Source organism: Hippopotamus amphibius, chromosome 5, assembly GCF_030028045.1.
Source record: "Hippopotamus amphibius kiboko isolate mHipAmp2 chromosome 5, mHipAmp2.hap2, whole genome shotgun sequence".
Taxonomy (NCBI): Eukaryota; Metazoa; Chordata; class Mammalia; order Artiodactyla; family Hippopotamidae; genus Hippopotamus; species Hippopotamus amphibius.
Genome location: NC_080190.1, coordinates 83,303,945 through 83,328,190, shown reverse-complemented (window position 1 = coordinate 83,328,190; position 24,246 = coordinate 83,303,945). Strand labels below are relative to the sequence as shown.

The following is a 24,246-nucleotide window of genomic DNA, read 5'->3' as shown; positions in this document are numbered from 1 at the left end:
GTTTCCCCAGCTTTAGTCTTCTCCCCCACTGCCTTCTATTTAAAATGCAAGAATAAGCCATCAGTCCCTTGCATAGAACCTCTTCAGTGGCTTCTTATCACTCTGAAAGTCAAGCTTCACTTTTAGAACCTCCCTTTATAGTCCAACCCCTGCCCTTTTTTTATATCACTTCTCCTGGTATACCCTCCTACTTTGTTTTTGGTGTTTTTTGAGGGGAGGGGGGACCGTGCTGTGCATCTTGCGTGATCTTAGTTCCCTGACCAGGGATTGAACCCAGGCCACAAAAGTGAAAGCACTGAGTCCTAACCGCTGGACCGCCAGGGAACTCCCTACCCTTCTACTTATGAGCATTATGTTGCAGCAACATCAAATTATATACTGCATTTCTACTCACCTCTGCACAAACCAGTACCTCTGCCTACAGTGCCCTTCCCCACCCCCCTGGTCAGCCTGACAGACTCCTGTTCAGTTTTTTAAACCCTACTGACATATCACCTCTATAAAGGGAAAGCTTCTGAGAACCATCACCTTCCTCACCTTAGGAAAAGTTAGTCATTTCATTTGCTAGTCTAAACTGCTGCTGTTCCTTGTAGAAACTTTTGCCTACATATATATATATGCACATACGTATGTACATATATTTATTTTATGTTTGTTTTCTCTCCTACTAATCTATAAGCTCCTCAGTGGTAGGGACTCTGTCTTACTTGTACCCATACTCAGAGTGTCTGTCATAGTGTGTAACATGTAACAGATGATCAATAAATATTATTTACCAAAACTTTTGTTGCTTAGATTGATGTTTCACAAATGTTTTTATAAACGCAGATCTGGTTTCCAGTTTAAACATTTTTTTTAAGTTAAATACAAACTTCACTTAAATTTTTTTGCAACAGGAATAAATTTGACAGTTTATGTAAGTCACATATTGTACCATGGGGGCATTTAAGATAATATCTAGAAAACAGATTTCCTTAGACTTGTATCTGACTACCTTACCAAAATCCAGCATATGTGGACAGTGTTTAAGTTGAGAAGTACAGATTTATCATAAGCAAACTAATATTTGTCATTGATTCTTCTCTGCCCAATAGTTTATCAACATGAGTTCTTGTTGTTTTTAACTTCCTTTTTTTTGCTAGCTTATAAAATACAGAGGCAAATCTCACTCAAACAATGGCTTTAGGCACAAGATTTTATAAATTAAAATGATATATTTAGATTGTCAGTTGAAAAGTATGCTCCTGACTTTTCCTATTAGAAATATATTTGTTTCAGCCAGAGTAACTGGAAAGCCTGGGTGTGTATTTTGAATCACTTCCTCTGCAGTTAACTCCTGATCTGTTCTGTAATGGCAGGCGCCATGGCTTACTTCTCTTATCTGACTCAGCACCTTGCATAGTGCCTGCACTTACTGGTGCTCATTAAATGTTTGTTGAATGGATTGATAGTCACTGAATTGATGAGTTCTTCCATCTCACCTACTACCCTGCTCCTTGCAGGTTGCTTCAGGACCAGCTCCCTACTGCCACAGCCCCTGGCCACAGCAGCAAGAAGCTAGTCCCTCCCTTGTAATTGATAAATCGGGGAACTATTTTATTACTTGAAGATTTCCCTAAGTCTGAATCTTCAGGTATTGTAGATCAAGTTTGTTCCCCACTTTACTGATCTTATAAGCTTGAAGTACTCTACAGTGGGGCTGTATATATAATGAAGGATAATTGTAGATGCAGCTAATGGGACCCACACTTGTTTAGTTCCTTGAGGAGCAATAATAGAGTCGGTTTTGATGTTAAACCCTGACCCAATTTAATGTAAGTGAGAGTAGGTCTTCTTGAGCCTGTGACCCTGATTAAAGACTGGATCTCGGATATGATAAACAGTTCATGAACCATCTTGCTGGTCTCATTTCTTATATGAGCATTTACATTTGGAATTGTCACTATTGAGATACCTTTGAGGACATATATCTCTGTAAAGCATAAAATGTCTAGACTTCCTGGTTTTGAATAGCTTAGTGTTAAGAAATACTGTTTATTTGATAAAAAGCCTTTGAAATATTCTAGTGAGTATTAGTCTTTGCTGTTGGTAGGAAATCTGCTTGTGTTATTAAAATGCTTAACTGAGGAAAATAATATTCTATTCTTCTGTGACTAAAATTAGGAAGAAATAGAACCATTTCCAGAGGAAAGGGAGAACTTTCTTCAGCAGTTGTACAAATTTATGGAAGATAGAGGTGAGTGGTTTTTCTTTTATTCATCATTAGTGTGGGTATCAGATAATTAATACCTTAAAAAACAGAATTCTCTTTATTAGGCTTCATGTCAGTGGTAATCATAGCTGTCTTTTTGATTCCCAATATCACCAGCCCCTGTTCTCGTGTCTGTCACATAAGTAAGTGGAATGTGGAATTCGACAGTATTTTGACGGATATTATGGCCATGGACCCATAAATTACTGTATTCTGTCCTATCTATCCCCCTACCCATTCATGGGACCCCAAAGAACTCTTACACTAGGAAACAGTAGCAGAATGGGAATCATAGTACCTTTTTATGTGAGCCTACATACGTGCCTGTAGAAAAGTCTCCTCTAAAATCACTTTGCTATTCCCAGGATGTGTGTGTGTGTTTGTGTATATGAGAGATAGAGAGAGAGAGAGAGAGAGAGAGAGAGAGAGACCATATTCTAAGATGGGCCATGAGTCTTCTTATAACCCAGCCACATACAACTAAGAACAAAATTAAACCATCCATAGAGAAAGGTGACCCAGTTTCAAGGTGAGACTTGGTGAGCTTTGGCTTAACTTATTGAATCTGCTTTTGTGGTTTAAGAAATAGGAGCACGTGGGAAAGAGGAATGGGTACTAACAGGAACTTGTAATTTGCATTGATGACCTAGTCCTCCAGTAACTGGCCCTGTTACTCTCCTGCTCATCTGCTGTTCAGAGTGTAATTTCTCCTTTCCTAGGAAGGTGCTAGAAAAGGAGTGGTGAGAGGTGTCCTTCTCTTTCTAGCTTGAGAAGGACAAAATGAATGAATAATACTTGGAAGTGCTACTGTGCTCTGTGAATTAATGTTTTTTTTAAATCCAGTTTTGTATTGTTGATGATTAGAAGCTGGCTTGGTCTTCTTTTTGCTCTCATGAATCATAGCAGCTGCCATAATGTAGATACCTTTTTATTCTTCAGTAGAAACTGTCCTTGATTTCTGTATTATTTATTTGTATGAATGGAGGCTTGGCCTAAGAAAGCAGGCCATTTCCTACGGTTTTTGTGTGTGTAAGATAAATGAAAAAGCCGAGAAAATGAATAAAATCTAATACTGTGAAGGAGTGAAAAATGCTATCACGCCAGTCATGCATTTTTTGGAAAGGGCAATAAGTTGTGTATCTCTATACTGTTATTTTCTCTACCACATTCTAGCAGTTTGATAGATTTAGTCCTTCTCCTACATTTTCACATGTTAGAATAAACAATACTATAGCTTTACTCTACAGTATTCTTTAGAATAGTAGAAAATTAGTAAAATACAAAGAAAATATCATAAAGGTAACTTATTTTGAAGCAGTTGCCCATCAATTATCTCAGCACTTTCCAGTTCTACCAAATCTTGTTACTCTTAAAAAATTTTTGTTGGTATTTTATTTTGCTTCATTTAGTATTTATCCTTTTACTTATCAGGGGAATGAAAGTGGAATGAAATCGTATAAATAAGGTTTCAAAAATCTGATATAGGAAAAAAATTTTTTAATAAAATGGGTTTAAATAGTAGATATGTTTTTGATTAACAAGGGATTTTTTTCCTCATATATACACGCTTTGCACTATGTGTATTTGGTGGTAATGTTTGAATCTTTTCAGAGTTTAAATTAAAAATGTAGCATGGTTCTAATATATTTCGTGTTTTCTTTAATAGGCACACCTATTAACAAACGACCTGTACTTGGATATCGAAATTTGAATCTCTTTAAGTTATTCAGACTTGTACACAAACTTGGAGGATTTGATAATGTAAGTATTACGATCAAAAGTGAAACGTGTTTTTCATACAACATGCTTTCTCATCTAAAAATTATCTAAAATTGTCTATTGATAAAAACCTAAGAGTAAAAGGAAAAGAAAATGGAGAGTACAAGTTAGAAGCAGCTAGCTTCCTGAGACCAAATTTAAATTTAATTAAAGATTTTATAAATGAACTTTCTGATTTCCTGTTAAATTTGTCAGACTTTGATAAACTACCTGAGTTGTAACACAACCATATTTAATGGAGATTATTTCTTTCCACGTCTCTTTTCCAGTAGACCATAAGGTTATTGAGAGCAGGGATCTGTCTTAATATTCTTTATATTCTTAATCTCTACCACTGTGCGTTATATGTAGAGAAAACATTATTTGCATATATATGTGTGTATATATGCAGAAAATCTTTGTTGAACTGAAGAAATTTATCTTAAGGGTGCCGTGATATATGGTGCTCATCCAGTTCAGACTATTCTGGGGGATAGAAGTAGTCCATGTTACTAAGATTCATAACATAATGCTTTGATTTATTAGCTTGTAAGTTTTATGGGAAATCATACATCATTAAAAATTTTTTATCTCTGTCTTTTCATTAAGATTTTGATTTAGTAATGTGGGTGTTTTCTTATTTACTATAGCAGGGTTTATTTAAAAGTCAAATGGTGACTCCCTTGACAGTCCAGTGATTAAGACTCTGTGCTTCCATGGCAGGGGCATGGGTTCCATCCCTGGTCGGCGAACTGGGATCCTGCATGCTGCATGGCCAGGGAGGAGATGAGGGGAATCAAATGGCCTAATATTTCAGCATTTGTAATTCTCTGAGATTTGTTGATTACCAAAACTTAATTTACAGTGTTGTGAATCAAATTTTTGATTTAGAATTTATCAAGATTGATATTTTTCATTTCTTGAGACTATAACCAACAAATATAGAAAAAAAAAAGTATGCACACTATATGATAGTATTTATCAAAACTTTATCATATTCCCATATTTTAATTTGGGAGTTTTCATTTCACTTTGTTAGATTGAAAGTGGAGCTGTTTGGAAACAAGTCTACCAAGATCTTGGAATCCCTGTCTTAAATTCAGCTGCAGGATACAATGTTAAATGTGCTTATAAAAAGTAAGTCTATGCACTTGATATAGCTGTATTCAATATTTTACCTAGAAAGCAGGATGGAATTTATCATAAAACTGAGGCTAGTAATTTCTTCTAAGAAGAAATCAAGAAAGTTTTACTAGAGTAATCACTCTATGATAGCATTTTCTAGAGTGTATTCCATGAATGCTAGATCTGTGAGATAGTCCGTGAAGAAAGTGTTTGTGGCCAAGTAAATTTGGAAAGTACTGTGTAGAAGTTACATTGCCAACATTTTAAAGTCAGATAAACCCAGGTTCGAATCCTGGTTCTGCCTGTTATTTGCTGTTTGTGCCCTTGGACGATTTACTTGTTCTCTCAAGTCTCAATTTCCTGGTTCATAGAATTACTCTGATGAGTCAGTGAAATTTTACATGTACTTAGAGGTCCAGTGCCTAGCATATAAGAAGTGCTCAACAAATAGATGCTATTACTAATTCTTCTAATAGCTACTATTGTTACAGTTACTACATTTAAGATAAGTGTCTTTTTACTTTTAGCATCTTTTTTTAATGAATTTTTTTTCTTTGAAAAATGTTTCTGTTTGAGTAAAAAAAAAGACTGGGAAGAACTAAGCTAGAATAAATTAGAATATTAAGAAAGCTCAATATCTGAGACCTTAAACAGAAGAAATGAACACATACTTTAAAGACCACAACTCTACAATAACTTTTTGGAATGTTTTGCCAAATATTCTTTTCGTGTTTCCAGATACTTATATGGTTTTGAGGAGTACTGTAGGTCGGCCAATATTGAATTTCAGATGGCACTGCCAGAGAAAGTTGTTAACAAGCCTTGTAAGGATTGTGAAAATGTAAAAGAAATAAAAGTTAAGGAAGAAAATGAACCAGAAGTCAAAGAAATAAAGATTGAAGAGGAAGAGAATGTAATACCAAAAGAAGAAAAGCCTACTGAAGAGGGTATTGAAAGAAAGGAAAATATTCAGCCCTCTCTGGTAAATAGGATACTGTTAATAGTCCTTTGCCTTCTTTGGTACATTTTCTACATCCTCTGTAAAGATTGCATAGTTAAGTTATTATTTAATTTATACTTTATTGTTCATGCATTTTCTTTTAAGTGCTATTTTTGTATTTAAAATAGCTCTTAGCTATTTTTGCCTAGTGTTTTAGGAATGACAGGAGTTTCTTAAAATAACTTTCTCAATATTAGTATTGGTTGGTACCTCCTTTTGCTAACAAGTAGATAATGGAATTAGGCTGACAATTTTTACTTTTGTTGGTTTAGTTCCTCTGATCTTTTTCTAGGGAAGTAAAAAGAATTTATTAGAATCTATACCTACACAGTCTGATCAGGAAAAAGAGCTTAACATGAAAAAGACAGAAGAAAATGAAAATATGGAAGATAAAGGTGATGAGACAACTGGGATAGATGAATCCCTCAGCATAAAGGTAGAAGCTGAAGAAGAAAAAGCAAAATCTGGGTAAGAAATTTGTTTTTGGTTAAGATGCATTTTGGCCAAATGAATCGTTGTAATTTGCTCTTTGTGTGTGTGTGTGTGTATGAATCTAAATTTGATTGACAAACTAAATAATTGAGTACTTTTAATTTGCATTTATTATGTAAATAGCATTTGCCTCCTTCAGAGACCCTACTATATGCAAATTTATAGCAAAAGATCATATTTTTGATCCATTATTCTTGCTCTCATCATGGAAATTTATGAAACTTTGAGCTAGAGAAAAGCTCTTCTTACTGCATTAACCTCTGCTGGATAACTGAATAACATAAGTTTGAGAAGATGGCTTTCTCCAGTGTTTTATAGATGGTATGTTTGCTGTAGATTTTGAGAGTTGTAATCATTTTTTAAGCAAAAAATAAGAATGGAAAATTGCTAGTAATTAGTTTTTAAAAAGCCAAAATTGTTATGTTGTGTTTTATGTGATAGTAGCATTTACTTGTTTTGGTCAGTTTGGGATGATGAATTACTTAGCAGTGTAATCTCTGTACTGACAGTGGACCCCCTGGATTTTATAGATGATCTTTGGCATCTGATCTTGTTTCTGAGGTTTAAAAAACCTAAACATCCCCATTGTTGGTGGTTCTTTTAAATAAGTACAACCAAATACTTTTTTGATCATTTTTGTATTTTTCTGAAATTTGGCCACAGCATGCAGACAAGCAGGGAAGAGAGAAAACCGTGCTTAGATGAATGTAAAAGGTGTTTATTATACTTTGTAATATATATATATATATCTGTGTGTACAAATGTGTATTTCAGGTATTTGTTACTGATGTTGGAAATTATTGCAACTGTTAAGAAACTTAGTAAGATTTCAGCTCTTTGCCTGAAGTCTCTGCTCATTTTAGGGTTCTGAAATTTTGGCCACAACATGCAAATAAACATGAAAAAATGAAAGAAGACTGAGTTTAGATGAATATAGTATATGTGTTTGTTGGTTATATTTCCGTGTCTGTTAAATGTATATTTGAGGTACTCTTGCTGCTACGTGGAGACTGTTTTAACTATTAAGAAATTTAGTAGGGATTCAGCTTTTTGCCTAAAAATCTGATTTTTAAATACGCAGATATTTCCAGAACATCTACTGTGTGGAAAGCCTTGTGATCAGTCTGTATTCTCTCTGTTACTAATAGTTATCTTAAATTTTCAAGGTGGTACTTCAGCTTATTTTATGGTATAAACTATATTTTGTAGATTTTTAAAAATCCCTCAACTATATGGCCTTTTTATTTACCACAGATATCTATAAATGTATCTTCACAAAGTGAAATTTTCCTGATGTGACCACTTTAGAGGCATTATGGGTTCTTTAGAAGCATTATGGGTTAGAAATGCCCAAAATTGATCTCTGAATTTTATTAGATAAGTACAATAGAAAATTTTATAATTATAAAGAATTAACATTTAGGTATTTTTCTAGTATATAACTCTCTCTAACTTTCTCTAAGTAATTAGCTGCTACCAAGAACTTTCAGTGTCCTTCCTTCACAGTCCAGGTATGGGAGATTAAATAATTTAATTTATGTAAAATGTCCGGTTCAGTGCCTGGCCCATAATAGGTACTAATAAACTGTAGTTTTTTATTTTTAAATTTTTTCATTGTAAGTAAGGAATATGATATCAAACCTGGGAAATTTGATATTTCTTTGTGAGTTTGGATGAAAAGTTCCTTGTCGGTACATTTGGTTTCCCAAAATGTAGTTCTGTAAAAGATAACTTAATGAAATGTGTGTGTGTATGTGTGTGTGTATTTTGTATGTGTGTGTGTGTGTGTGTGTAATGTATACATCAACTTAATTTTTCTAACCTTTATACTGGCTGCATTTTATACTTTGAAAGGCTTGCTTTCTTGGCATTCTATGTTCTGTTTAATTTAGTGCATTTACCTCTGATTGTGCCACTAAGAGGAGGAGGAGTAGAATATTTGCTTTGGGTTGATAGCCAGTAATTGTTGTTTGCTTCTTTAAAATTCAGAGTATTATTTGAGTGAGTCTCATTTCCTTTCTGTCTGAGGTTGACACTAAATGAGAAATTTTAATTTTTGATTGCTTTTTAAAATTAATACAGAGTATTAGACTTTTATTCCAGACTAAATAAAAGATTGCCCTGGCTACCACTTAAAGTCAGGTTGTGCTTGCTATTATTGGCATTTACCAGTTGTGCTCAGTGCATTGTATAATGTTAGAATACAGTTTAGAGTTTTCATTTTAAAAATTGACTTTTTATCTCATATCTCTTTTATCTCTTTTATGATGGTTCAGAGGTACATGAGAAGTCTCTTTGATGCGTAATCAATCTCTGTGTAGTCACCAGAATATACTTCCTTTTCTCCTCTATGTGCAGAGATATATACTCTTATGATTTAAACAAGTATTCTTTCAGAAAAAAGTCTTAACTGTTTTAGTTTTATGTATGTATACTACTTATATATTGTATATACAAATCATTTACTTAAGGTTGTTAATAATAGTTTATCATCCATAGCACCCTTTCTGATAATTTCTTAGATATTTTAGTCTTATTAATAATTTTTTTCATTATACAAATGTTAATTTTTTTTAGTAACAGTTCTTAGTTTTTATCGCAGATTACAGCTGGATTCGTTTAATTTTTAAGTACCTATTTATTTGACTGTAAATTACTCTTTTTTAAAAAAAAAAGTATTTATTTATTTATGGCTGCAGTGGGTCTTTGTTGCTGTGCACGGGCTTTCTCTAGTTGTGGCAAGCGGGGGCTACTCTTTGTTGCGGTGCACTGGCTTCTTATTGTGGTGGCTTCTCTTGTGGAGCATGGGTTCTAGGCACAGGGGCTTCAGTAGTTGAAGCAGCAGGCTCAGTAGTTGTGGCACATGGGCTTAGTTGCTCCGAGGCATGTGGGATCTTCCAGTACCAGGGATCGAATTCATGTTCCCTGCATTGGCAGGCTGATTCTTAACCACTGCGCCACCAGGGAAGTCCCAATGAGTCTTTAAAATAGGAATAATTCTTAAGAATCTTTGTAGACTTTGTGATGTATTTCAGAGAAAATTGGCTCATTTGTTACTTTTGCATATAAGAATATTAAACTAAAGTGATCAATGAAGGAAGACTTTTTAATATAAATATTAATAGCCATTAACTTTTTTTTTAAAGAATTATTTTTTGTTTATTTATTGGCTGTGTTGGGTCTTTGTTGCTGCACGCAGGCTTTCTCTAGTTGCGGTGAGTGGGGGCTACTCTTCGTTGTGGTGCACGGGCTCCTCACTGCCGTGGCTTCTCTTGTTGCGGAGCACGGGCTCTAGGCGCGTGGGCTTCAGTAGTTGTGGCACATGGCCTTAATAGTTGTGGCTCATGGGCTCTAAAGCGCAGGCGCGATAGTTGTGACACACGGGCTTAGTTGCTCCGAGGCACGTGGGATCTTCCTGGAGCAGGGCTCCAAACCCTTGTGCCCTGCATTGGCAGGCGGATTCTTAACTACTGCGCCACCTCGGAAGTGCTAGCCATTAACTTTTAAAGCTTAATTATTTAGTTGTCTTGTGGTTCTGTTTTATGACATTCATTCGTCAGCTATAAAGTGATAGATTCTTTTTGAGAGAAAACTGTTGTAATAAGTATAGACATACTGCAGAGTGAATTAAAACTAAATATAGTCCAGGGTTTCCTATTTTCTGAAAATTTTTTTTTGTAAATCTAGTGCTTGGAAGGATTTATAATTTAAGATTTTCTCCTATTTGTTGAATACAGATTTGTGGCTAATATAAAATGAATATGAATGCTCAGTTTTAGAAAATACATGATATTGAGAAGACCAGAGTGGTTGCGTTGCTGCTTCTAGAATGCAAATGACTTTTAGCTTCATACTATTTCGAGTTGGCCTCTCATATACCCAGAACTTTAAAGTTGAGAGAATTGGTAGAAGAGGACATTCAGTAAATATGTGGTAGAGAGAGCAGAAATCGTGTTGAAGTTTAGACGAATAGAAAGAAAAAAACCTGCTGTGATAGTAATGCAAAGTTAGTAGGATATTCCTATGAGAGGTAAAGTAATGTTTCATTTAGTATAACTTTTGGAAGTTTAGTTGGAATTATTTTAAAGTTATTAAGACTAGCCATTTGGCTAGTAAAAAGTTTTGTTTAAACATCCTGAGACTGGAAATATTTGAATGAAAAATGATATTTAGTCAGAAAATGGCTGTGAGGTATGATGATTTTTGTTTTTGTCAACTGAGATGTGAAACGTTTTACAATACAACATGAGAAAAATGTTACATTCACCCTTACTAGTTTCTTGCTGTTCAGCACAACTTCTGTTCTTCTGGCTGTTGGACATTTTCTTTTAATGGACTTACTTTTCAATTTTCATTTTCTCTGAATGCATCTTTCTGTAACCATCCATGTTCATCTTATACAGTTTTAGTTTTTAATATTAAATTGAAACTCAGAGAATATCATACACTTGGAACCTGCTGTTCCCGGAACAATCACAGCCACAATTTTTATCAGTTTATGTGGTTTGGAACTGAAAAGCTTATGAAGTATCTTTTATTAACTGCAATTTTTTAAACCTTTCAAGAGATGAAACGAATAAAGAGGAAGATGAAGATGATGAAGAAGCAGAAGAGGAGGAGGAGGAGGAGGAGGAAGAGGAGGAAGAGGATGACCACAACAAAGAAGAAGAGGAGTTTGAGTGCTATCCACCAGGCATGAAAGTCCAAGTGCGGTATGGACGAGGGAAAAATCAAAAAATGTATGAAGCTAGTATTAAAGATTCTGATGTCGAAGGTGGAGAGGTCCTTTACTTGGTGCATTACTGCGGATGGAATGTGAGGTAACTTGAGTTTTAGTTAGTGATTACTACCTAAAAACACCTGTAAAATAATTTCCTATTTTAACATTTAACGAATTATAGATTTATTAGTATTCTAACTGAGGTCATAGGATACCACATAAAAAACATATAGTTTTGGCATGTAAGTGCCTCACTCAGTAACTTCCTACTTAACTGTTTTCAATACTTCGAAGATATCCTTAGTGTCTAGAGAAGTGAAGTCTGTGTAGCTGATTTTTATGTTACGCATGTAGATTAATAGAGGCCACATTATTAGTAAAATGATAGAAAAGTTTCTCTAAAAGGTAAAAAGGAATTTGAGCTTCTTGATGTCTACAAGCCAGTATCAGGCTTCTTGCTCTCTTGCATTTTCAGCCACCTTGCCACAGTAACCTCTCCTTTTAATCTTCTTAAGTCATGTTTCTTTCCTTTAGTAGGCAGGGATTTTAAAGTCGCAGTTTCTTAGGAAGCTCTAGCTATTTCAAGAAGGCCTTAATCCTCATTAACAGCTCTTGCATTGCAGCCTTGTTCAGAAGCCTCAGAAATTAATTTTTATGTTTGAAACAATATGATTGAAACATTACGAGCAAGTCTTCTTGACTGGAATAGAGTGCACAGTCTGACTACTCACCTAGGAAACTGAAAGGCGAAACTGAATTTTCTTCTTATACAAGCTTCCTTTGGTTTATCTAGAGAAGTTTTATATTTGAATTTTATCCAAAGTTGGCAACCTAGTTTTGGGATCTGAGCATTTCGATATCTTTTAAGAGAAACCGTGTTCATTTTGGAATGTTTGCTACTATATTTGAAGTAGCCTGTGATAGAGTTGTAGCCCTTAAAGAGGTAACCATTGGAGTTTTCATTGGTGGTTTCATGGTGTACTTAGTGTCTTCAAGGAGGAATACAGTTCTCATGCGTTATATTTAAATTGTATTCTGTGGTTTGGGAAGTTTTTAAGAAAGCATCATCTCAGATTCTCTGTTTCTTAAAAAAAATACACTCTCTGTTTCTTGAAAGTACAGTTTGTGTTGTCCTTTTGTGGCAATAGGAAGTTCTAGAAGCCTGTCTAATCTATTACCTTTCTTAATTTGAAAAAAGTACAGTTCTGATCCATTCTGAATCTTGGAAGAAAATAGCAACTTAAGTCATAAGGAAATGTTTAGGAGCTTTGTTCGGGACTTTTTTCTTTGTTATTTCTAACCGAGAAGATGAACAAAGCTTTGGATTTTAAGCATGCCTGTCATCAGTATTGTCCTGATGAAACATAAGCTTTTCCAGATATCACTTTCAGCATCATGTGTAATTTATCCTTTTGGCAGTTGGTTCTTGTGCTGCCTCTGTGGTGCCTGATTTTCCTGACCTGAAGAGCTGACTATTAATGATCATGTTCAAAGAAAGATACTTGAGATCTCAGATAGGGCTGCTATCAGAATATTTTGCTGTCTTTGATATTTAATCATTTTGATTTTACTAAATGATCTTATGAAATATAAATGTAAAGGGAGTTCCACTTTGGCCTAGGATGTAAATGTAAATGTTGAATATGTTAGTTTAAAATCAGGAAGGAAAAATTGAATCAGCAAAAATTAATGATTACTGAGTAATGCCCACAAGATAGATAATCTGAGCTACATCATCTTTTACTTCTTTTTTTTTTTCAGTTCTTTTAGTTATTTTGCTAGTTTATATAATGAGGCAGTTTTCCTTAGTGGCCTTTTGTAAAATGCTTTAAATTCTGTGACAAATGGATAGAATTTAGGTGTTCTGGAAGTTTCGCTGTGATGAGGCCTTGATTATTTTCTATTAACTATCTCATTAAACAGAAGGGGCTTAGTAGGTGTAAGAATTGAGACATTCATAAAATTATTCTGCAATTAAGAGGCAACTTTCTGTTTTGTTAAGAAAAGACCGACTAAAGGAAAGCATAATCCTATCCTAGGAACACTTGGATTTTTAGAGGGTAGAAAGAATGTTCAGTACTTGAGCTTTGAAATTGATAGGGGGTTGGGTAGGGTAAGGGATGATTTTAAATTGAGGCATTCAAGTTTTTAATAATATAGAAAAGAAAAACGAGACCTAGTTCAACAAGACATGCTTGTGTTAACGAGAAGGATGCCATCTACTCCTGACGACTCACACGCTTGTATGTTATGAATTTTCAAAAGAAGAAAACTTACCATGTTGACGAAGACCTGTAGGGTGGATCTCTACAGACTCCAACATCACAGAGAAAACAATTGTACTTCAGTAGATTAAGCAGTTAATTTTCTTATAGTCAACACAGCAGTATTCCTGTTTCTTTCTGAAATAATAACCAGAGTCTGTCTTATTAAATGAATAAGCAATAATTATGAATTTTGCTGCTCCTTCATGTCTGAAGCTAATCTAATGAGGACCTCAACAAATCCTCATCAGCTCTACAACTGTTTTCCTATAATTTTGGGGGTATTCAGCTTGATCTCTGAATTTACACTTGAGATGTGCAATTAGAAATGAAGATTTATGCATGAAGTTTCATAAAAATAGTTTTATCTTCATTGGCAGTTGTTCATTACAGTAGCGTTTTGGAAATTTTGTATGGAGCTGTTTGAGTTTTGTTTGATCTGAAACATTTTCCAGCAAGCAGGTTTTTCTGAAAGAAAATAAGAATATCTTTCTTAGAAAAATACCGTTTTTCTTGTGATTTCTACACTTTTCATTTTTTCTAAAGTGCTGTATAAACCTTTACATTAATTTTCATTTATACCCCTATTTCACAACTGAAAATCCTAAGTTTTTTGTTACACAAGATAGCGTTTGGGCCAATTTGTTTTTTACTACTACAATGAGAAAAAAGACATTATAACCTACTTGCATCAAATTTACGGAAAACAGCCAGAATTCTGGATCCTAAACCACATAATGACTTCTAAATGGTACAGTATTGGCACAGCATTTTTCAGATGTGGTGACCATATATAAAAATATTGTCTAGTGCTATATAGCATTTACTAAATGTTCACCACATGCTTTTTTATAGAATTTTTAAAAACTCATCTAAAAATAGCATTCAATGTAGAAAAATGAGAAAATACATAAAAGATAGGATCACTATTAACATTGTAATGTGTTCTCTTATAGTCTTAAAAAATGTATCTCCATACATTTAAAACATCATACTTCAGTAATTTTTAATAGTAGGCTCTCTGTTCTGTTTAATTTCTCTCAGTGGTGTTTTCTTCAGATCTTTATTGGAGTGTAATTGCTTTACAATGTTGTGCCAGTTTCCGTTGTACAACAAAGTGAATCAGATGTATTTATACATATATCCCCATATCCCCTCCGTCTTAAGCCTCCCTCTCATCCTCCCTATCCCACCCCTCTAGGTCGTCACCAAGCATCATTAGCTGATTGATCCTTTTCACTCTCAAGTTTCTAGGTCATGCCGTAAAACATGAGATTGATGTCTGAAAATAAAGTTACACTTTGAAATTCACTGGCCATAAACTTGAGTGTGTTGGAGTTCAGTAACAACTATCCTTGTTCAGTAATACAACCAAGTATGTTGGAACTATCTAGACTACTTGGCATGGGATTTAAAATACATCAATATTTTATTATGTATTGATGCTGATTTGTTTTTCTCCATTCATTTCTACTTTGGCTTTCCATAATCAAGGAGTTGGGAATTTGATTAGAGAATTTTTTTTAATATTGGCGATTCCCAACTGTGTTAAAGGATACCCTTAAGTAAAAGAAAAAGAGAAAAGAGACACTGTAAAATTTCAACTGTAAAAGTCTTGAATAAGTAACAACAGTTAGTTCTGTTCCATATTACAAGTTATAGAAGACTAAAAACAAGATAAATTATACTTAAATATGTTATTTGAAATGAAAGAGTATTTCATTTTAAAAATACCTTATTTTTCTAAGCAAACTGGCTCCTCTTTGGAGAGAGTGGGTAGAGTGGGAACTAGTAAAAAGCTTTCACAAACAAATGAGTTTAATCCCATTTTTTGTGAACATTCAACTGCTTTTTATCAAATATATTCCTTTATTTGGTAAACAGAAGTTCAGAATCTGTGGCCAAATACTATTCTTGGCACTAGAGGTACAAAGAAATAGTTTCTATCAAGGAATTCATTGTCCAGGTGAGGGAAGTACCATTCCAGCATTTACAACCCCCCCTTACCCGCCTAATGCCCTCAACCTCTCCTGTGTTGCTTACATTTTTCAGTCATTTGTTATAATTATGTTTGTTTGTTTTTTACCCCCATGTTCTTCTGTTGCTCTTGTGTTGCTTTGTAGTACCTGCTTGACAAAACCACAAGAATGCTGGTTAAATCTAACACTCCTCCTATTCCTTGCCTGCACCTGTACAGCTGATCCTGTCTGGAGGAAAGTAGACAACCACAATGACTGGTCTTATTTTAAATTTGCGACTGTGAACCTCAAGTGGGCAGTGTATGTCCTCCTTCCTATGCCCTTTCTGCTTTCTCAGACTGTTTCATTTTTTTAAGGGAGTAATTTTTAATTATTATTATAATTTTATTTGTATAATTAACATACAATATTAGTTTCAGGTGTACAACAGAATGATTTGGTACCTGTATATATTGCAAAATGATCACCACAATAAATCTAATTAACATCCATCATCATACATAGTTACAGAAAAATCTTTTTTCATACTGTTTCTTATCTCTTTAAATCCCCAGCAACCTCCCCCATCCCTACTTTTAGCTGGTGACCTCATTGAAAAATTGAAAGAAGAGAACTTCTACAGAATTCCACTATATCACCTTCTTATCTGCATCTGCTGCTACACTGGCCTTCTCTTCTTTAGCCTTAGGTGACCAAGCATGCTACTGTCTAAAAACCTGTCTTCTAACTGCCATACCTTCTTGCTTCAATCAGAGATAGGGGCCCAGAAATTCTCCCCTTTTTTCTCAGTTTCTCGATGTGTTCTAAACCATTCCCATCCACATATAGAACTGCAGTTATTTCTCTCATCTCAAAGAAGACTGATTTGAGCTTCCGCCTACTTTCCCTACTGTGCAGTTTCCTTGCTGTACTTCTGTCCAGCAAAAAACGATTTGAGTTATTTACACTTGTTATGCAGTTTGCCCCCTGTAGTTTTTGTGTAAAAGAAACCCAACCCTGTAAGGCTTTTGCCCTCACCATGCCTCCAGAACCATCATCAGGGACCCCATCTAGCCAAATTACATCCTTATTTCTTGACTTCTTGTTACTTGCCTTACCTGAGTACCTGACCCAGCTGATCCCCCCCTTCTGTGATACTTTTCATGTGGGTTCTGGCTGCTGCAGCTGCAACTACTTTTCTTGTTTATTTTCCTTTTCTACCTTTCTCAGAATTAAAAACCACCCCTCGGTCATTCTGTCTTTTGTGTCTTATTTCTTCATGTGTTTTCTCCCTTCTAATTTTTCCCTTCTTTTATTCTTCTGGTATCCATTTTAACTTATTTTACATTGTATTCCTGATTTTCCAGTCCTGATTTGAGTCACTTTTTAAAAAATTAATTAATTAATTAATTAATTGGCTGCATTGGGTCTTTTGTTCCTGTGCACGGGCTTTCTCTAGTTGTGGTGAGCAGGGGCTACTCTTTGTCACTGTGCATGGGTTTCTCATTGTGGTGGCTTCTCGTTGCAGAGCACAGGCTCTAGGGGCAAGGGCTTCAGTAGTTGCAGCATGTGTGCTCAATAGTTGTGGTGCGCAGGCTCAGTAGTTATGGCACACGGGCTTAGCTGCTCCATGGCATGTGGGATCTTCCTGGACCAGGAATTGAACCTGTGTCCCCTGCATTGGCAGGCGGATTCTTAACCACTGCACCACCAGGGAAGTCCCTGAGTCACTTTTCTGATATTGAATTTTTCTAAATTATTTTTCTGAGCCAAAGGGTTTGACTTCCTGGAATATAACTTCCATGTAGGACTGTGGATAAATTTTTTTTTCCATTGTTTAAGCTTTTTATATTGGGACCACCTTACTTTACATTACGAAATTGCATTTAATTTTAAAACATGAAAATAAACCCCTCAATTTCATATTCATTCCGCTAATAGCCCTTTCCACATCTAAAATGTTCTGTACCTGCCTGGCATATGGCAACTATTAAATGAATATTGAACTAGATTGGACCTCCTGGCAGCAAAATGGAAGTAGAGCAGAAGTTAAATCTAAAAAAGGGGGGCTTGTATGTAAAAGTAATACCTGTGGACTGTAGAGACTAGTGGGGGATTGGGACAGATATGGCTTGGCTTTCTCACTGGAATCTCTTTTTTATTATTTTATTATATGCTAGGTTTGCTTAACTTTTTGAGGAACAAACTATTTTTCACAGAGGCTACATCATTTTACATTCTTACCAGCAGTGTGTTAGGGGTTCCAATTTTTCCATATCCTTGTCAATGCTTGTCATTTTCTGTTTTTGAAAAAATGTTTATTTATAGCTAATCTAGCAGGTATCTCGTTGTTTTGATTTGCATTTCCTTAATAACTAGTGATGTTGAGCATCTTTTTATGTATTTAATTTTACATGATCATTTGTGTGTCTTTTTTGGGGAAATGTCTATTCAAGCCCTTTGCCCATTTTTGAATTGGTTGTTTTTTGTTGTTAAGGAGTTGTAGGAATTCTTCATATATTCTGTATACTAATCCCTTATCAGAGATGTGATTTGCAAAAGTATTTTCTCCCATTCTGTGAACCCACAGAATTGTCTTTTCACGCTTAATAGTGTCTTTTTATTTTTGATAAAGCCCAGTTTATCTGTTTTTTCTTTATTGCTTGTGCTTTTGGTGTTGTTTCCTAGAAAACATTGCCAAATACAGTGTTATGAAAGTTTCCCCATTTTCTTAGAAGGATTTTTAGTTTTAGCTCTAATATTTAGGGTTTTGGTCCATCCTGAGTTAATTTTTATATATGGTTATGGTAGTCAGTTTTTTAAATGACATCTTTGGGTCATGTAGAGAGCCCATCTCCTAATTAGCAGCCAAAATGGGATTGATAGTAAGATACTTGAATGAATCTGATTGGAAGTGCTCATACCCTGTGACTTTTCTTCCAGTCCATCTCTCCTTTTGTTCCTTTGAAAAATTTTATGTCACTTTTTCAGCTTAATTCCCCTGCTCTTTCCCTGCCGTACAAAGGCTGTATATGCCTTTGGACTTAGGAATATTGATAAGAGTACAAAGTTGTTCTACTCATATGCTTTGAAATAATTATTCTGGTAATGATAGCAGGGAAAGCAAGGTACTCTAGGAAGTTGTCTGCCTTATTTTTATTGTTGAAAGTTAAAGAACTATAAATGAAGGCCATTTGACAGTGGTTTCCCAGGAAATATCTGTCAGTCTGTTCTGGGGGGAGAAAGGGAATGTTGCCCGTATCCTTCTCACCAAGTCTTCCTCTTGCCTTTGCACGCTCGTCCTTTTGTGTGCCGTTCTTCTTTTCTTGATACCTCACTGCCATCTCCAAACTCTTGTCTCCATAAACCCTTCTGTCACTGTCTCCTAGCCTATTCACTTATGTTCATGCTATAAACCATTAAAATTAGCAACTACAGTGGAAGTCAAAGGGCTATATGTTACTGCTCGTGTGAAAATTCTTTTGCAGCACACAAATGCTTTGTATCAGACAGTCCTACCTGTAGAGAAATTTAAAAGAAAGCTTATAAGCAGTAAGGTGAACAGAAACATAATTTTTACTTAAAAAATGACTTTTGAGTTGATTAGTTTTTCAGTGCAAGTGAAAATAATTTCCTTTGTGAGAAAGATTAATAAACTCAGGTGGCCTCTCTCTCTTTCTCTGTCTTTCCCTTTCCTCTTCCTTTCGTCCTTTTTCTCTCTCTCTCTCTCACCCTCTCTCTGAGTGTTTACTTACCTGGGCCTGTTCCATTCAGTATTTTTTGTAGATTGACAGGTACATTTAATGTAAAGCATTAAAATAATTTAGACCTATTCCATTTCATAGTTTTGTAGATTGGCAGTTACATCAGTATGTATGTCTAAATGTGCACAAAAATACTAATCCCCTACACTTATCAATATTAAGAAAACAAACTTTGGGGATACCTTTAGAAGTCAGCATCTGCATCACAAATACGAGTGGCCAGAGTTGTTACCCATTTGCAGTGGTCTTTATAAGCCTGGTACAATGCTCTGTGATGTGTTCTTAGCATTATATATTGGTACTACCTTTGCCTGAAGATCTATACCTTTGTTTCATTTTACAGAGGTAAATTCTCTAGGAAAACAGATCTGTATGATTAAAATACATTTCTGTTGGGCAGTTTGTGTCAAATCTTTAATATGATGATGCTGTAATATTCATGTTTCTATCATTCTGCTATTCTTTATTACGATGAACACCATTCCTGTTTCTTTGATGTGGATTTTAAGTGTTATATGGAGTGGAAATATGAAATATTAATAGCATGCTTAGAATTTTTTTTAATAATATGATGCTTTTATCTTTGTTTTATCTTAAGTACATGATTAAAAGCATTAAATTGTACTCAGTAGGTTTCTTTATAAATTTTGCTTTAGATATTCTCTCACATTAAAAATAAATGTGTAAATTGAGATTATTATAGAAAGTTCATAAAGTAGGTAAATATTGAGTAAATTGCTTATAAGGTTTATAATTGATAATAACTAGTACTGCTGTTCATCATGACTTGGTCTTTTCTTCTATTACAGTGTCATATTCTTCCCCCTTACTTTCTTTCTCAATGGGGAAAAAATTACTTCCCATGCTAAGAGGGCCTAAATTTCCACTTTAGATGTGAGGTTTTTAAAGGGGACTTCCCTGGTCGTACAGTGGTTAAGAATCCGCCTGCCAATTCAGGGTACACGAGTTTGAGCCCTGAGCCCTGGTCCGGGAAGAGCCCGTGGGCCACAGCTACTGAAGCCCACGCGCCTAGAGCCCGTGCCCCACAACAAGAGAAGCCACCGCACTTGAGAAGCCTGCGCACCACAACAAAGAGTAGCCCCCGCTAGTCGCAACTAGAGAAAGCCCACCAAGACCCAACGCAGCCAAAAATAAATTTATTAAACAAAAAAAAAGCTTAGTTTTATGACATATATCAACTTTTTTGCATGTAGATAGGCTAGATATAAAATACATATTGTTTGGCAATTATGAAATGAGTCCATTACAGAAAACAAAATGCAAATGATTTTAATATTTCACTTGTATTAATGGTTGGTTATTAGACTTTATCTTTTATAATCTGTATGCATATTTTAAATAATGAGTTTTTGAAGTATTTTGTCAGTTTGGTTTTGCTTATGAAGTTATTTGTATAGTATCCTTATTCTGCATGTAATTATTGTGTGTTTATATTAATACATGGCTGATAATATTTCTTTGAAAGTGGTTTAGTTGGGTTTAAGCAGGACCAAAATCTGAATTCTTGTGGACACAGTAACCATTTTGTTATCTTATGTCTGGTTGACTAATGTTCTTTTCCATTTTTTATTGTTGCTAAATGATTTCTTAGATGATTTGCCAGCACATCCAAACAAAAGTCAAAACATTTTCTTTTTAGAACTCTATTTTTCTCTGGTGAGAGCAAGTATGCTGTGGTCTCTGAATGGTTCCTTTTAGCTTTGTATAAATATTTAATTCAACACATTAAAATTTCCACATATTTATGTAGCTACCCTTTTCGGATGGTTCAGGAGGTTTGTATTACTTATGTAATGACTGATTAGTGTTGTCCTCTCTGTTAAATTGTAAGCTCCTTGATAAAGAGCTGTGGTGCATTCATTACCCAGTGCCTAGTGCAGAACCTGTCACGTTACAGGTACCTAAGAAGTATCTGTTGAATGCATAAGTAGACTTTTAGTCTGGGAGTTTCATATAATTTTTTAATTTTGGGGATTATCTGTTCTACCTTCTTCATTTTATGTAGGTCAGGGAGCAGACCGCGAGAAGTTAAATGAGTTGCCCACGCATTTGTTCTTTTGTGTTTATTCCATTAGTTGAATGTTAGATGATCTCAATAGAATATTCTCGAATAAGTCAGTATATTCTTTGAAAATGTTTTTTTTAGTACTTTAAATATCAGATAAGATACTTGTCTAGACCCCATACATTAATTACAGTGAATTTATTGATAACTGAATTGAAAAAATATGGTCTAATCATTAACAGACCTAGTCTTCATTTTCGAACTCAGTGTTTGTTAATATTTGTTTCAGTATTTGTTTTTCTTTGTTTTTTAATATTTGTTTTTAAATGGAAGCATTTAGTAATCTTCTTTTCCTTGTTCCCTGGCAAACTGTATTTCCTTTTGTCACAAACAGGCCAATTACTCTCTTCTGTTCTTAATTTCTAAATTTAAAGTCCAACTAAAGGTAGTGTACAGGGATATATGTATAAAAACAGATGATTGAACTTGGTGTACCCCCCCAAAAATAATAAATTAATTAATTAATTAAAAAAAAGAAAACCTGGCCAACAGCGGCTTACACACACACACACACAAAAGGTAGTGTAGTTTATATCAATAATCCAGACTACTTGATTTTCCTCATTCTCATGAAACTCTATTGCTTGGATTACAGTTGCAGGTCATTTTGTTTGTAGGCCAACCACTTAGCTTAAATTTCTCTCCTGGTTTTCAAGCTACATTATCACAAAACATGGTAGCTGACAGCAACAGCCCTGCTACCCGTGGGGGGAAATCTAGGTATTTATCAATAAAGTGGTTTCCTTGAATACCTGTTCCCCTAAATAGCTGTTAGTAGTCTTGTTCCTGTGCAGTAGAGAGACCCCTTGAGAATACTCATTCTAATGTCTTGATTCCCATTATGGTACTTAAAGCAGAATCAAGAATTAGCCACTGTGACAGGATGACCATTAGAGCTCAGGGAAAGACAGCACGTCCATGTATTTGGGAATGTTTGAGAAAAGGATGGAAGCATTTTAAAACCAAAAAAATTATATTTGACTTAGTTTTTTAAATTCTTGTATTCTTTAAGAATGTATTTTGAGGGATGAATGGGTATCTTACTTGGTATGGTGCCCCAAGGAGAAATTGAGAAATATTTTATGGTCTTCTATTTCTTAGCTGCAATTTTCTGCACTTTGCCAACTTCACTGTAATTTCAGTTTTTATGGTATTATTCTGGATATTTGAATTTGAACTAAATTTTCCCATTTTCTATCTTCTTTGACTACTTTCTTATGCCTAAAGTAAATGTGTTATAATCTCTTAATATATATTAAATATACATATAAAAAGTTTGTTTATATAAAATAAACAGAATCAGTGGCAGGTTTTTCTGTAGTTCTGAACTAAATTCCCTTCATTCAAGTCTTCATTCTTGGTATTTGATAGGGAATCAGAGATTTTAACACACTAATATTACTTTATTTAAATTAACAAGCACTATACTACTAAAATAAACATTAAATTGGCCTATTTCTTATATAATTTAGTGTCAATAGGAAATGTTGAATTTTGGCTTGTATTAGTTTGCTTTTTACCAACATAAATTTGTTTCTCTCCTTCCTGGTCTTTGAAAGTATGCCGTAAAGAAAACAGAACTCCTGAACTTCCCTGGCAGCCCACTAATTAAGACTCTGTGCTTCCAATGCAGGGGGCGCAGGTTTGATCCCTGGTCAGGGAACTAGAATCCCTTGCAGCCAAAAAAAGAAAAAAAAAAAAAAAAAAAACAGAAAGAAAATAGAACTCCTGCATAATACTCTAATGAGTTATTACATAAAGGGAAAGAGCATTTCCTATTTTTAAAATACATACAATGATCAGCTGTAGATGTCAGTTTATTTTCTCATCTTTTTTTTTTTCCTTGTAAGGTTGCTCAAGCAACTAAAGTGCTATTTAGAACCTCATTACATTTTGAATATTTGTCTGTTAATGTTTACCTCAGTGATCTCAACCTCTGTTTGGTAAAGGCATTTGTAATTTGAAAAAGCTTCCTTAACCAAAATTCTCACACATTGTTTTCATCCCTTCTCCCTCATCATGGATTGGTTCATACTGTGCATTCTTTTTTTTTTTTTAAGAACTTTTATTGAGATACAGTTAACAGACAATAAACAGCATATATTTAGAGTGTACAGTTTGGTATCCCAGTCTCCCAATTCATTCCCCCCCAACCCTCCCCGCTTTCCCCACTTGGTGTCCATGTGTTTGTTCTCTACATCTGTGTCTCTATTTCTGCCTTGCATTTCTTCTTTCATAGTTGTTAGCATTTGCCTTATGTATTGAGGTGCTCCTGTATTGGGTGCATATGTATTTATAATTATCTCCTCTTCTTGGATGGATCCCTTGATCTTTATGTAATATCCTTTCTTGTCTCTTGTAACATTTTTTATTTTAAAGTCTATTTTATCTGATATGAATATTGCTACTCCAGCTTTCTTTTGATTTTCATTTGCATGGAATATCTTTTTCCATCCCCTCACTTCCCGTCTGTATGTGTGCCTAGGTCTGAAGTGGGTCTCTTGTAGACAGCATATATATGGGTCTTGTTTTTGTATCCATTCAGCCAGCCTGTGTCTTTTGGTTGGAGCATTTAGTCCATTTACATTCAAGGTAATTATTGATATGTATGTTCCTATTACCATTTTCTTAATTGTTTTGTTGTTGTTTCTGTAGGTCCTTTTCTTCTCTTATGTTTCCCGCTTAGAGAAGTTCCTTTAGCATTTGTTTTAGGGCTGGTTTGGTGGTGCTGAATTCTCTTAGCTGTTGCTTGTCTGGAAAGCTTTTGATTTCTCCGTCGAATCTGAATGAGATCCTTGCTGGGTAGAGTATTCTTGGTTGTAGGTTCT

At 34.8% G+C, this 24,246-nt stretch overlaps 1 protein-coding gene across 7 annotated transcripts in view; it reads left to right on the top strand.

Annotated features, from left to right (window-relative positions):
* ARID4B (AT-rich interaction domain 4B) overlaps window positions 1–24,246 on the top strand; it is a 131,794-nt gene that overhangs the window by 81,653 nt on the left and 25,895 nt on the right. For 5 of the 7 annotated variants that reach the window (XM_057735546.1, XM_057735547.1, XM_057735550.1 and 2 more), the window contains exons 12-17: window positions 2,164–2,236; window positions 3,918–4,012; window positions 5,049–5,146; window positions 5,873–6,116; window positions 6,427–6,602; window positions 11,192–11,446. In XM_057735546.1, coding sequence (XP_057591529.1) covers window positions 2,164–2,236; window positions 3,918–4,012; window positions 5,049–5,146; window positions 5,873–6,116; window positions 6,427–6,602; window positions 11,192–11,446 — 941 coding nt within the window. The remainder of the gene's footprint in view (window positions 1–2,163; window positions 2,237–3,917; window positions 4,013–5,048; window positions 5,147–5,872; window positions 6,117–6,426; window positions 6,603–11,191; window positions 11,447–24,246) is intronic. The other 2 variants (XM_057735548.1, XM_057735549.1) reach the window with 2 other exon arrangements.